Raw genomic sequence first — 14548 nt, forward strand, 5'->3', positions numbered from 1 at the left:
CTAAGAGTGCATTATTTTTGGCAATAAGAGAAGCTTCGTCATCGGAAGCAATGTCTAAGTTGTATATGAAAGAAGTTGTTGCAAGGCATGGAGTGCCGGTTTCCATAGTTTCGGATAGAGACACTCGATTTACATCTCGATATTGGAGGAAATTTCAAGAGGAAATGGGTACTAAGTTACATGTAAGTACCGCGTTTCACCCGCAAACGGATGGTCAAAGTGAGCGGACTATACAAACTCTCGAGGATATGTTAAGAGCATGTGTTATCGATTTTGGTGGTAGTTGGGATACTCACTTACCTTTAGTTGAATTTTCATACAACAATAGTTATCACTCTACAATTGGAATGGCACCATATGAGATGTTGTATGGAAGGAGGTGTAGAACCCCGATTTGTTGGGGCGAGGTAGGTCAACGAGAATTGGGAAGCACGGAAATAGTGCAACAAACCACCGAGATGATTGATCAAATTCGTGAAAGAATGAAGGCGGCACAAGATAGACAAAAGTCATATGTTGATAAGAGGAGAAAGCCGATAGAATTTCAAGTAGGTGATAAAGTGATGCTAAAAGTTTCTCCATGGAAAGGCATCATCCGTTTTAGAAAGAGGGGAAAATTGGGTCCAAGGTTCGTGGGACCATTTGAGATAGTGGCGAAAGTTGGGAAGGTAGCCTACCGTTTGGCTTTACCCGATGAATTGAGTAATATACATGACACGTTTCACGTGTCACAATTGAGAAAGTGTTTGGCGGATGATTCAACCTATGTTCCTTTGAATGAAATTGAGGTCGATAATAAGTTAAGATATGCGGAGAAGCCGGTAAAGATTTTGGATCAAAAGGTTAAGCACTTGAGAAATAAGTCGGTTATATTGTTGAAGGTATTATGGCAATTTAGAAAAGGTTCCGAATGCACATGGGAACCCGAAGAATGGCTCATAAAATATTATCCGGCGTTGCATCAAGAATGGTTCGCGAGGACGCGAACAATCCAAGAGGGGGAGAGTTGTAACACCCCAAATATTTAAGGTATTATTTTATGTAAAATTTTATTGCTAAGAAATTAATGGTAAAGGATATTTTATGTTAAATGGACGAAAGTTAATGTTGTTAGTTAAGTTTCAAGGGACTAAAGATGCAAGGTTATGATTTAGGACCTCCTTAACTATAGTTTACATGGGGAGGGTAGAAATTGCAATTATGCCATAGTTGTTTTAATAAAAGAAATTAGAAATGCTGGAAATTGATTATTATTCACAAAAAAAAATAATATACAGAGAGTGCTCCTGGGTTGTGTATGTCGACATTTGCAAGGGAAGAAGGAGGATCCATCATTTGTTGAAATTTAACTCATGCAAGCTTGAATTTGTGAAATCTAACACACCCTAATCACTTTAGCAAGCTCTAATCTTCCAATTTCATCTTCATTGTGCACAATTAGGGTTCTTAAAACTCTAAAAGACAAGGTATGGATTTTGTGTCTAATTATTGCTTGCATTGTATGCTAATGATGAGATTATGCTTAAGAAAGTTGCTATTTGTTAAATTGTGCACATTTGGATGAGTTAGTATGGATTTGTTGTTGATTTTGGAAGTAATTACATGTATGAACTTGCATTATAGATTTATGGCATGATTATGGTGAGAATGATGATGTTCTAGTTAGATTTCTAGTCATGCACACCAAGTGTTTGTTAAAATGCCTCAATGAGATGATTTTGTGTTCTAGCTAGAAATTTTGATGAAGGATGCTCATGTATGAACTTTTGTTATAGTCATAAGTTATAGAAATTGATAATTTGATAAGTTAATGGTGTTAGTAATGAAATTGAATTATTATGCACATTTGATGTTTAATGAAAGGATTAAAGGAAAAGTTGCATGATAAAGCTAAAAGTGATGAGTTAGTAATATACATGATTAAAATGTGATGTTTGATTGGTAACATGCTTGTTTTAGAAAAGATGAGTTCAAAGTTAGAAAGTATGAATGAATGTATGTTGTGATTAGGGGGTAAAGTGTAAGTGTAAGTATGAATGACGTAATGATTCAAGAAAGTTGTGATTTTGATTTAGTTATGTGATTAATGAGATTAGCTCATGTATAGGTGCTAATCAAGGAAAAGAAGTTACAAGTGACCAAGGAAATTCAATTAAGCAAGGTGAGTTTATAGGGGGTAATATGGGCGGGTCAAGAGTGGCTTAGTGTTCTCGGATTGCATCCGTGCAAGAGAGTAACGACTAAGTGCACTAGTTACGTAGCTTAGATAGAACTATTGGGTTAGCTCAATAGTTGTGTCTATGGATGATGCTTAGCTTAGGCAAGGTTATTACATTGCTAGTAATCTTGCCTATGGTTCATGTTAGCTTAGACACTTCGGGTGTCTATGTATGGGATGATGATAGCTTAGGCATATTTAGTATGTCTATGTTTAGCTTAGACATGATTACTAGGTTCGGCCTAGTAAGTCATGCCTATGGTATGAATGATCGGATCCGAAAGTATGCAAGCAATCTAAGGGTTGAAGGATAAGTGTTTTGATTATGCCCAAATGATTTATGTTTTGTGTTTTGTTACTTTCCTATAACTCACTAAGTGTAAAAGCTTACCCCCATGATGTTTTATGTTTTAGGTGTTAAGGTTCATCGAGAAGGTAAGGAACCCGTGTGAAGAGCTGGAGGAGCATTGGCATTAGCGTAAGTGGTATTGCAAGTCCCTTTTGTAATCACGCTCTATGGTTACCGCTTATCAAACGCCATGTATTTGAAGTGTCATGTTTGTCATTATTGAATTTGGGACCAAATGATGGTTTTGTTTCATGAAAACACGTTTGATGTCTAAATGTTGTTATTAGATGGTATACGATGTTAGAAACTGAATCTTAAGTTTGTGTATGAATTTGGTTGTTTTAAATGTGTTTGAGAATGATGGAACGTGCAAAAGTTGGTTTAAATACAATGTTGCAGGTCAGGCACCCGGATTAGGGTTATGTCGCGCCGCGGCAAAGGGGTCCGCGCCGCGGCATATAACTGAAGTTGGGAACAGAAGCAAGGTTAAGGAGTCTAAAATTTCCTGTGTTGTGTCGCGCCGCGACAAGGCTTGCCGCGCCGCGGCATAAGCCTTGTCCGGCCAGTGACTTAACTTTTCAAAAAAAAAAAAAAAAAAAAAAAAATTTTTACTCGAATCAAGGCGTTAAAATATTTGACCGATTTTTGGTCGTTGACCATTTTTTGGCCGATTCCAAAACGAGTTCCCGGCAGGGAGGTCAAACCGATTTCTTCCCGAGAAATCGGCCGAGTTTTCCGATTTTTGCAACACTGCTAATTAGGTAATGACATGTAAGATGATTGAGTTAACTTTTAGTGGAAGAATAAAACAGTATCAATGCAATCTTAAATTGTAACAAGCTCTTACTTGAATATGTATTTTTACTATAAGCAAACATCGCAAGTCACAATGTATATATGTTAATGTTAATATACATTTGTATGGATCCATATATGTGTGGGGTTATTGGAAACATTCTTGAAGCGTATGTATGAAATATGATCTTGAATGTGGTTAATACTTCTCTCGGAGTCTTGGAGGCCGTAATATAAATAGGAAAGACTTCCTTAAATTCTTTATTCCGAAAAGGTCGTTTTTAAAAAAATAATATACGTTTTTATAACTATATTTTCGTCGGTTTTTCTTTTTATGTTTTCTTTAACAAACTCGTGAATTCACGGGTCTTTAAACTAATTTGATTGTTTATATAGTCGTAAAAAATAATCGCTAAAAATTAGTAATAAAGACATTATTACAATTTTTTGACAAATTGTTCCGACAAAGTGTTTTCTTATGGAATTGATTCATTCGAAATGCGAGTTGGAACTTGCTTTGTAATAATTAACAGATTTTTTTATTCTTTATTCCACGTAGTAACAAGAAAACGTGCACAACAAATAATACTCACATTGAGTTGGCAAGACATGGGCTTGGTGATCGATTGGTTAATTTGGCCCTAAAAATTTTCTATTTATTTTATTAATGGTTCAAAGGATTAGCTTTTAGCCCTTTTTAAACGCTTAGACCGTTTCTAACCCTGCCTGTGACATCACAGGCAGATTTGTACTTTTTGGCTCAAAAAGTGCATCTGCCTGTGACATGTCAGTGTTAAATTTTGACCCCCAATAACCCCAAATGTCAAATGCCAGTGTCAAATTCAGTAGGGTCCACCAAGTTTTTGTTTTTTTTTTCAAATGATTTAAAATGGTAAATAAATACAACAAAATAAAATAAATTACATTAAAATGGTAAATAAATATAACAAAATAAAATAAATAACATTAATAAAAAAAATACATAATTAATTTTTGATAAGAATTTAAAAGTACATAGATTGACGATTACAAAGATTAAAAAAAAAAAAACTAATTCGCATTGCGAAAAGTCGGTGGAAGGTTCCAAATATGCTCGACTAAATCCTCGGTGAGTTGGTTGTGCAGATCTCGATCCCTTAATTCTCTTGCGATGATATCTCAATCCCGTCCTCTGTTTCGTATACGTTCCATACAATTTTCCATTACTTCGGTAGTAAATCTTTCTTCCCATTTAGAAAGTGCAAAGCCGTTATCTTCAAGTATCATGTTATGTAATATGAGACCACATTCCATCACTCTTCGCATCCTGTTAACGCTCATACTTCGTGAAGCTAGGGGTATAATATGAAAACGGCCTTGAAGAACCCCAAATGCCCTCTCTACATCCTTTCGGGCACTAGCTTGAAATCCTGTAAACTTAATCGTTGGTTCTTCAGTAGGACATGAATATCCTTTAACTAAAGTTGCCCAATCGGGATATATACCATCCGCAAGGTAATATCTTTTGCTATATTCATGCCCATTTACCTCAAATGGTGCAGATGGAAATGTTCCGTTCTTAAGTTTATCAAATATAGGTGATTGGTTCAAAACGTTGATATCATTGTTGGAACCCGCCATCCCAAAAAAAGCATGCCAAATCCACAAGTCATAAGAAGCAACAACTTCAAGCATAAGGGTCGGTTTCTTGTGATCACCCCTAGTGTATTGTCCTTTTAAAGCAACAGGACAATTCCTCCACTCCCAGTGCATACAATCTATACTACCGAGCATACCCATAAACCCATGTCTCTCCTCGTGAGCACTATACAATCTAGCAACATTGTGTGCATTCGGAGATCACATGTATTCTTTTTTGTACAATATAATAATACACATACAAAAGTAATCTAGACATTGTATTGATGTTTGCTCACTCATTTGCAAATATTCATCCCACATATCGGGAGCGGTGCCATACGCCAATTGACGTATAGCCGACACACATTTTTGTAAAGTAGTAAATGTAGGCCTTCCGATAGCATCAAATCCTTGAGAAAAGTAACTAAAATATTCTGGCATATTATCACTTTGGAAAGTAGTAATACCTTGCACTATCCGGAGAAATAATTGTATGCGCATGCGAAAACGACGTTTAAATTTTCTTTGTGGATATTTTGGCGTCTCACAAAAGTAATCTGTAACATCCCGCGTTTTTCCGTTAAATTTATTTTTAACACTATCTTTTTTTTTAAATTATACCTTTCGTTATTTAAATTCGTAGTTTCCGTTGACCAACGTTCTTAATTTTCCCGTTATTTAATTATAACATCACTCGTTTACTCGAGCGTTTTTAAAATATTCGTTTGGTTAATTCCCGCACCCGACAACAAACTTGAGGGACTAATCTTGGCATTTGGCCAAATGTTTGGTGACTAGTCACCACCTCCCCATCTCATCCATTCATTTTTCCTCTTCTCCTTCTACCTCCTTTCTCTCTTCCATTTTTGAACCATAAACACCCAACTCACAAATTCATTATCTAAATCCGATTGGAGAAGCAAACATCAAAACAAATTACATTTTCGTGATCCTCTCTTCATCCTCTACATTTTGGTACCAATTTCTTCACATTTGGGTAACATTTCTAAAACTCTAGATTTCTCTAAATTCGTGTTTTTGACTTGAAATGGTGTTAGTTAGTGTCTATGGCTCGTGTATAACATGAATATATGTTTTGTTTGCTCGTTTCGTTGTTTTGAGTAACTAGTTTGAACATTTGAAATGGGTGTGCTTAATCCTTGATTTTGGATGAGTTAATGTTGTTAAATTGTTAGAGTTTATGTTTTAAAAGTGTTACTAGCATCTTTAGCATCAATTTGATGTGTAGGTTGATTTGGAAAACATCATTAACATGATTATTGGTTTTGTGATTCTTGATTAGGGTTTGATGAACTCTAAAAGGAAATTTTGATGCTTTGAATGCCATGAAATGATATTAGTTAGTGATTAGTTGTATTGTATGTTTCATTACCTTCAAAACGGCATATCATATGTGTGAATTGCATTCCCGAATCTTAAAATGCGTTTTGTAAACTTGAAACGATGGCTTTGAACATTTAATGACCACTTGACGAGATTTCGGCTATTGTAAATGATGTTTTTGCTTGATGAAATGTGTTTAGTTGTTTTCCTTGTCAAAATACCTTTCCGATGATATAAGATACATGCTTTGGTTGTTTGCAGGTCATAAATGGTGATTGGTTGAAGTTAGGTTCGTGCATAAAACTTAAAAACTGCCAGAATTCTCTGCACAGGTAATGGCGCGGCGCGCCATATACCCGCGCGACGCGCCAAAGTGGTCTGTCCAACTTTGTCGATTTTTGAATAATGTTTGCTATGCTACGCACCTCCGATTCACATGTAACTTGTTCTAACATGCTCATATATGATTAAAAACCTCAGAAAAATAGTTCGGGACCCGACCCGAACGTGTTGACTTTTCGTTGACTTTGACCGACCGAAGTTCGACTTTTTGTCAAACTTAACCAAATGATTGTGCAATCTTCCTAACTTGTTTCTATACTTGTATCTTGCATGAAACTTGACAAATTGATTCACATGCTATATTTAATCGAGTCGTAACGAGCCATAGGACTAATTGAACACATTTCATCCGACCTTGTGTCGTAACCGGTTAATTGATACAACTTATTTGTTTAGGTCAAGGCTAAGCAACTATCATGCACACGTTTACTTTGTGAAGTACTTTTATACTCGTGCACTCGAGGTGAGATCATAGTCCCATCTTTCAAACAACTTTTATGCTTTAAACTATGGGATGAGAAACATATACGTATCATACTTTTATACATTGAACACAAGTACGAAAACGAACATTCCACGTACGGGTTTGAACAAAAAGCCTCAATTCAATTATCATTAGTTACACTTGGAGGGTGTAAACGTGAACTTATATTATGTGATCACATGGGCTTGACGAGCCTCATTCGGACGGTTCGCTACCGTTAGCGGATGAAATATATTTTCGGGTCTAGTGTATGTTCTAACACTACGCAAAGGGTGCAAAACAGTTAAGTTTGATAATTGGGTGCCCGCGATACAAACAACAACTTTGGAATGCAAATGATTTTGATAATCATCTTATATTAAATCTTGTGGTTCAAATACAACGTTTACTAAAACACCTATGATTTCACCAACGTTTTTCGTTGACAGTTTTCTATATGTTTCTCAGGTTCATACTTGGGTATTTGATACATGCTTCCGCGTACACTCATACTTGCTTGGAGTCGAGCATACATGCATACACTTTGATTTCTTGCTTGGGGTCAAGCATACATACATACATACGCTAGTGATAACACCTTTGGATTCAAACATATCGTTTACATACTTACTCTATTTATAGCAACCGTGATTTTAAACTAATTATGTCGCAAGTTATCTCATTTATAATTTATACTTTTGCAAACTTAAAATTGTTGTCGAACGGTTTTGCAAACTAAACTTCGCAAGCATGATACGTTTCGAAAGAACGCGACATATTTTTGGTCAAACGAGTCTCATATAGGGACTACGACCACGTAACGGGACTTAAGTTAGTGGCGCCGTCAATGACGATTTTGTCGGGTCGCCACAGATGGTATCAGAGCGTTGGTTGTAGGGAACTAGGATATGCATTAGTGTGTCTGACAGAGTCGTTAGGACGCATTAGTGAATCTAGACTACAACCGGATAGTTAGCCATTGCATTCTGACATACATTTGCTATAGATAGCACTTACTTGACTACTTGTGCATTATACTTGAATCATTCTTAGGCAAACTTTTTAATGGTACCCAACCTTCATCATACGAACTCGTATTCCGCCACTTTTTGGTAACACACGTGAATTCAAGGTTTATACGCGTACGGATGACCACGACTTCGTTAGTCACTCTAGTTCGGGAATTCTGACTCCTTGGTTGTTATCCACCCCGTCTCAGCTTACTATCCATAAGTGTTGTAAAGTTACCACCACCACTCTAGATGAGTATCGTCATCACTATTTATCACTACGGTTGCGTACTACTCGTTATCATGACTCGTTACTCTTTTCATACCTAAATACATTATTGTCTGACTCGAACCGCATTGACGTGAACACTCATTTATACACTTCCCTCGGGGAACGCTTCCTTAGAGTTGCAGAAATTCTTTTGATTTAATACGAGTCACGTTTGAGACGTCGTTACATTTTGTTCATTTTAGATCTTCACGATGACACGAACTTGAATCTATGGAGTGATGTGGGAATGGAGGTATGAGTTAGCGTAATATAACGACACTCGATCAACGTGGTTATATTACGGTAAGACATACCAAAGTTCTAATGACACGTGATGGTGGTTAGAATCGATCAACCTAATCACCACCATGTGCCATGTACATGACTTCATCTATTCATGTTTGGACATCTGAAAACTCCGAAAGTACTGACAACAACCATACCGGGGACACACCTTCGAATATTGTCGAACCATATTTATGCTTCCGAATGAATGACGAATTCTTTCAACTTCAAATATACGTTATACATGAATACTATCTCATCCTCGCACAGTTTTATCAACGAACTACAATATACCTGTTATGCTCACACCGAGGTGGAAACTTCTCTCGTATTACACTCGTACTTCCGTATAAGGAAATCTTTGATTCTAAATTTTCAATGGAGAGATAGACTCTTCACGTTATACTAGTACTCGCCTCGAGGGTGAATAGCCCCGACGAACGTTTTCAGAAACCGATGAGAACTTGCTCCGACAAACGTTTTTGGAAACAGATAAATCTTTCGCGACGCAAATTTCTTGAGAAACTTGTTCTAACTAACGTTTTCGAGTCCTGATGTACCCGTTCAAACATACCTTACAGAAATGTACCTCATTTCAGATCGAGATTCTTGTTTCACTTCTAGATTTCGGAGTGCTTTTCGAAAAGCCTCGGGACCACGTTTAAACATGAGTACAACACATCAACCACAACCCGACGGACCAAGCAAACATATGATTCAAACTTTTGAAACTATAATACGAGTTCGTGTTATCGACTTCAAATTTACTTGAGAAAAGTACTTGCCTTTAGTCAAATTCTCTTACTACAATAATTTTCATTCGAGTATTAACGTCACACTTTTCGAGGACCCGTATAGCCGTGAATGTCATTTTCTTAAATTGTTGAACCGAAGTAGGTGACAAGCGAACCACCGGACCCGAACTCATTCATGAAACAACTGGAAAATTTTTCAATTCCAGGAAAGGCTCAAGACGGCCCGTAGTCGCCAAAAGAGCCATACAAGGGTTAAACGTAAACCTCTCGAATTCCAAGTGGGAAACCGCGTAACGTTAAAAGTCGCACCTTGAAAAGGTGTAGTCCGTTTCGGAAACGTAGAAAGCTAAATCCGCGATATTTTTAGTCCTTTTGAAATTTTGGGGTGTGTTGTGCCCGTTGCTTACCGCTTCGAACTTCCGACTCAAACAAATTCCGTTCATCCTACATTCTGTGTATCAAACTTAAAGGCGTGTCTTGCGAGACAAGAACTTGTTATCCTCTTCGATGAACTTACTATCAACGATAAACCTCACTTCCAAGGAGGACCGGTTGAAACTATAAATCGTGGAACCAAACTTTAAACCAACGTAAAATCGCGACTGTCGAAGTTCGTTGAAATATCCGAGGGAGTACCTTCACTTATTCGTAGAACCGACAACGCAAGATCTCGAGGAAGAAACAACGACTACTACTTCCAACTAAATTTCGGGACGAAATTTCTTTTAAGGTGTAGGTTCGTATGAGTTTGTTTGGTTGTAGGGTATGTATGTTTGCTTGTGTTGGTTTGTTTGCATGTTTATGTTTAGGGTTTGGGTTATGGTTGCTAGCATGAGATGTAGGTATGTTTTTGGGTATGCATGTTTATGTTTGTTGGTATGCGTGCTTTTTTGTTGGCCGTCATGTCTATGGTTGTATGCTCGTATGTTCTCGTATGTATGTATGCGTATGCAGGTATGTTGGTATGTAGTGTAGCATTTCCCGTCATCCCTTGAGCTTCGCACGGCAGTCTAAGGTACGTTCCCATATATATATATATATATATATATATATATATATATTTATATTTTATGGCTCTACTAAGTGAGTCAACGGCAAGCATCGATTTATTGGCGACTTTACCGCCACTTAGAGCCTAAATTAAACCCCAGGCATGATGTAAAACCCATGAAGATTTGATCTCACAATTTTCATGGCGTCTCGTTTGTATCGTTTTTTTTTTTTTTTTTTTTTTTTTTTTTCTGGCCGGAGGTCCCTGGAAGCAATCTCTCTATCTGACGAATATAGAGAGAAAGGAATTTCTCTACTCTTGGGAGTGTTACACTCGGGGTGGAGAAATGATCGCTCTTTATTCTAGGATAGAGGAAGGATTGTCTACGATCAACCTCCCCCATACCCCACATTGGTGGGATTGGGTATTGTTGTTGTTGTTGTTGTTGTAATGTAACATCCCGCGTTTTTCCGTTAAATTTATTTTTAACACTATCTTTTTTTTTTTAAATAATACCTTTCGTTATTTAAATTCGTAGTTTCCGTTGACCAACGTTCTTAATTTTCCCGTTATTTAATTATAACATCACTCGTTTACTCGAGCGTTTTTAAAATATTCGTTTGGTTAATTCCCGCACCCGACAACAAACTTGAGGGACTAATCTTGGCATTTGGCCAAATGTTTGGTGACTAGTCACCACCTCCCCATCTCATCCATTCATTTTTCCTCTTCTCCTTCTACCTCCTTTCTCTCTTCCATTTTTGAACCATAAACACCCAACTCACAAATTCATCATCTAAATCCGATTGGAGAAGCAAACATCAAAACAAATTACATTTTCGTGATCCTCTCTTCATCCTCTACATTTTGGTACCAATTTCTTCACATTTGGGTAACATTTCTAAAACTCTAGATTTCTCTAAATTCGTGTTTTTGACTTGAAATGGTGTTAGTTAGTGTCTATGGCTCGTGTATAACATGAATATATGTTTTGTTTGCTCGATTCGTTGTTTTGAGTAACTAGTTTGAACATTTGAAATGGGTGTGCTTAATCCTTGATTTTGGATGAGTTAATGTTGTTAAATTGTTAGAGTTTATGTTTTAAAAGTGTTACTAGCATCTTTAGCATCAATTTGATGTGTAGGTTGATTTGGAAAACATCATTAACATGATTATTGGTTTTGTGATTCTTGATTAGGGTTTGATGAACTCTAAAAGGAAATTTTGATGCTTTGAATGCTATGAAATGATATTAGTTAGTGATTAGTTGTATTGTATGTTTCATTACCTTCAAAACGGCATATCATATGTGTGAATTGCATTCCCGAATCTTAAAATGCGTTTTGTAAACTTGAAACGATGGTTTTGAACATTTAATGACCACTTGACGAGATTTCGGCTATTGTAAATGATGTTTTTGCTTGATGAAATGTGTTTAGTTGTTTTCCTTGTCAAAATACCTTTCCGATGATATAAGATACATGCTTTGGTTGTTTGCGGGTCATAAATGGTGATTGGTTGAAGTTAGGTTCGTGCATAAAACTTAAAAACTGCCAGAATTCTCTGCACAGGTAATGGCGCGGCGCGCCATATACCCGCGCGGCGCGCCAAAGTGGTCTGTCCAACTTTGTCGATTTTTGAATAATGTTTGCTATGCTACGCACCTCCGATTCACATGTAACTTGTTCTAACATGCTCATATATGATTAAAAACCTCAGAAAAATAGTTCGGGACCCGACCCGAACGTGTTGACTTTTCGTTGACTTTGACCGACCGAAGTTCGACTTTTTGTCAAACTTAACCAAATGATTGTGCAATCTTCCTAACTTGTTTCTATACTTGTATCTTGCATGAATTTGACAAATTGATTCAAATGCTATATTTAACCGAGTCGTAACGAGCCATAGGACTAATTGAACACATTTCACCCGACCTTGTGCCGTAACCGGTTAATTGATACAACTTATTTGTTTAGGTCAAGGCTAAGCAACTATCATGCACACGTTTACTTTGTGAAGTACTTTTATACTCGTGCACTCGAGGTGAGATCATAGTCCCATCTTTCAAACAACTTTTATGCTTTAAACTATGGGATGAGAAACATATACGTATCATACTTTTATACATTGAACACAAGTACGAAAACGAACATTCCACGTACGGGTTTGAACAAAAAGCCTCAATTCAATTATCATTAGTTACACTTGCAGGGTGTAAACGTGAACTTATATTATGTGATCACATGGGCTTGACGAGCCTCATTCGGACGGTTCGCTACCGTTAGCGGATGAAATATATTTTCGGGTCTAGTGTATGTTCTAACACTACGCAAAGGGTGCAAAACAGTTAAGTTTGATAATTGGGTGCCCGCGATACAAACAACAACTTTGGAATGCAAATGATTTTGATAATCATCTTATATTAAATCTTGTGGTTCAAATACAACGTTTACTAAAACACCTATGATTTCACCAACGTTTTTCGTTGACAGTTTTCTATATGTTTCTCAGGTTCATACTTGGCTATTTGATACATGCTTCCGCGTACACTCATACTTGCTTGGAGTCGAGCATACATGCATACACTTTGATTTCTTGCTTGGGGTCAAGCATACATACATACATACGCTAGTGATAGCACCTTTGGATTCAAACATATCGTTTACATACTTACTCTATTTATAGCAACCGTGATTTTAAACTAATTATGTCGCAAGTTATCTCATTTATAATTTATACTTTTGCAAACTTAAAATTGTTGTCGAACGGTTTTGCAAACTAAACTTCGCAAGCATGATACGTTTCGAAAGAACGCGACATAATTTTGGTCAAACGAGTCTCATATAGGGACTACGACCACGTAACGGGACTTAAGTTAGCGGCGCCGTCAATGACGATTTTGTCGGGTCGCCACATAATCAATCCACAAACGTTGTGCAGCAACCTCCCGTTCCCTAGGGATGTAACCTCTAACTCTCGGAATAGATGGTGTCGATTCGACTTCGGAATCATCATCTTCTATTTCTTGAATTAATTGAACAATCCGCAAATCTTCGGAGTCAGAATTAGACCCCCGTAACCTCGAACCCTTTTGTAAACTAAGAGACTTTTGTGAAAAAAATAAAAAGTAGAAAAAAATAGAGCAAGTAAAAATGAATTGTGTGAAAATTGATATGATTGTTGGGGTTTAAATAGGAGTAAAAATTGAATTTAAAAAAAAAACAAAAAAAGGGGTATATATCCGTTGGGTAACGGATATATTACCCCATCCAATCAGATGAAGCCATCACACCATTTGAAGCCCGTTTTTTCCAGTCAAATCTTAGACTGACGCCCCCAAGCATCAAAATCTGACGCCCCGTTAATGGCGTCAGGGGCGTCACCTACTGCCAGCGAGTCTGACGCGGGCCCATCTGACGCCGCGTTGAAAACAGTCTTATATATTACAATTTGCCCTTCGAAAGATTTTCAATTACCCTACCACCTCTCCCTCTCACACATGTGCATAATGCGATATTTGTGTAAGATTATTCTCCGATCACGATCGTGACCAGGTTGCAACTCTGCACTAAATCTAGTACGAGAAGTATGCAATTAGATTCGGGATATGAGAGTTATGTTTAAACGTACTAAAAGTATGATAAACTTTATCGTAATCCCCAAACGTGTTAGAAAACTTTATCTTAATCCCCAAACGTGTGAGAGTTCTACTTGTGATGGTCAAATTTCTTTATTAAAAAGGGTAAAATTCTTTATAAAAGGGGTAAACTTCTATAATATGTTACATAAGAAAATTTCCCTACAATGTTCGATAGTAAGAGGAATATTCAAATGAATTCAAGTTTTAAATTTAGATCCAAGGAACCAATGAAAGTGCGACAATATTATATTTTCTTACATCACATAAAGTACATATTATATCGTATAGAACATGAATAACAGCCGATTATTTAATAGAAATCAATTGTAAAATTCCACAAACTGCGCACATACAAATAAAAACATTCACAATTCAATCATAAAATGCCACAAATCACACATAAACATAAAAAAACGTAATTCGCCAATTCAATAGCATAAGCTCACCAACCACGCATTAAACGTT

General features: G+C 36.9%; 1 protein-coding gene across 1 annotated transcript; it reads right to left on the reverse strand.

Annotated features, from left to right (window-relative positions):
- Nucleotides 1-4520: 4520 nt before the first annotated feature.
- Nucleotides 4521-5141, reverse strand: LOC139841995 (uncharacterized). Its single transcript, XM_071832176.1, has one exon. The coding sequence runs from the start codon at nt 5139-5141 to the stop codon at nt 4521-4523; it is 621 nt and encodes a 206-aa protein (XP_071688277.1).
- Between the last annotated feature and the right edge of the window lie 9407 nt (nt 5142-14548).

The sequence above is a fragment of the Rutidosis leptorrhynchoides genome, chromosome 4, assembly GCF_046630445.1.
Source record: "Rutidosis leptorrhynchoides isolate AG116_Rl617_1_P2 chromosome 4, CSIRO_AGI_Rlap_v1, whole genome shotgun sequence".
Lineage (NCBI taxonomy): Eukaryota > Viridiplantae > Streptophyta > Magnoliopsida > Asterales > Asteraceae > Rutidosis > Rutidosis leptorrhynchoides.

Coding starts and splice junctions, on each gene's coding strand:
- LOC139841995 (XM_071832176.1), bottom strand. CDS start 5,141: ATGGGTATGCTCGGTAGTATAGATTGTATGCACTGGGAGTGGAGGAAT.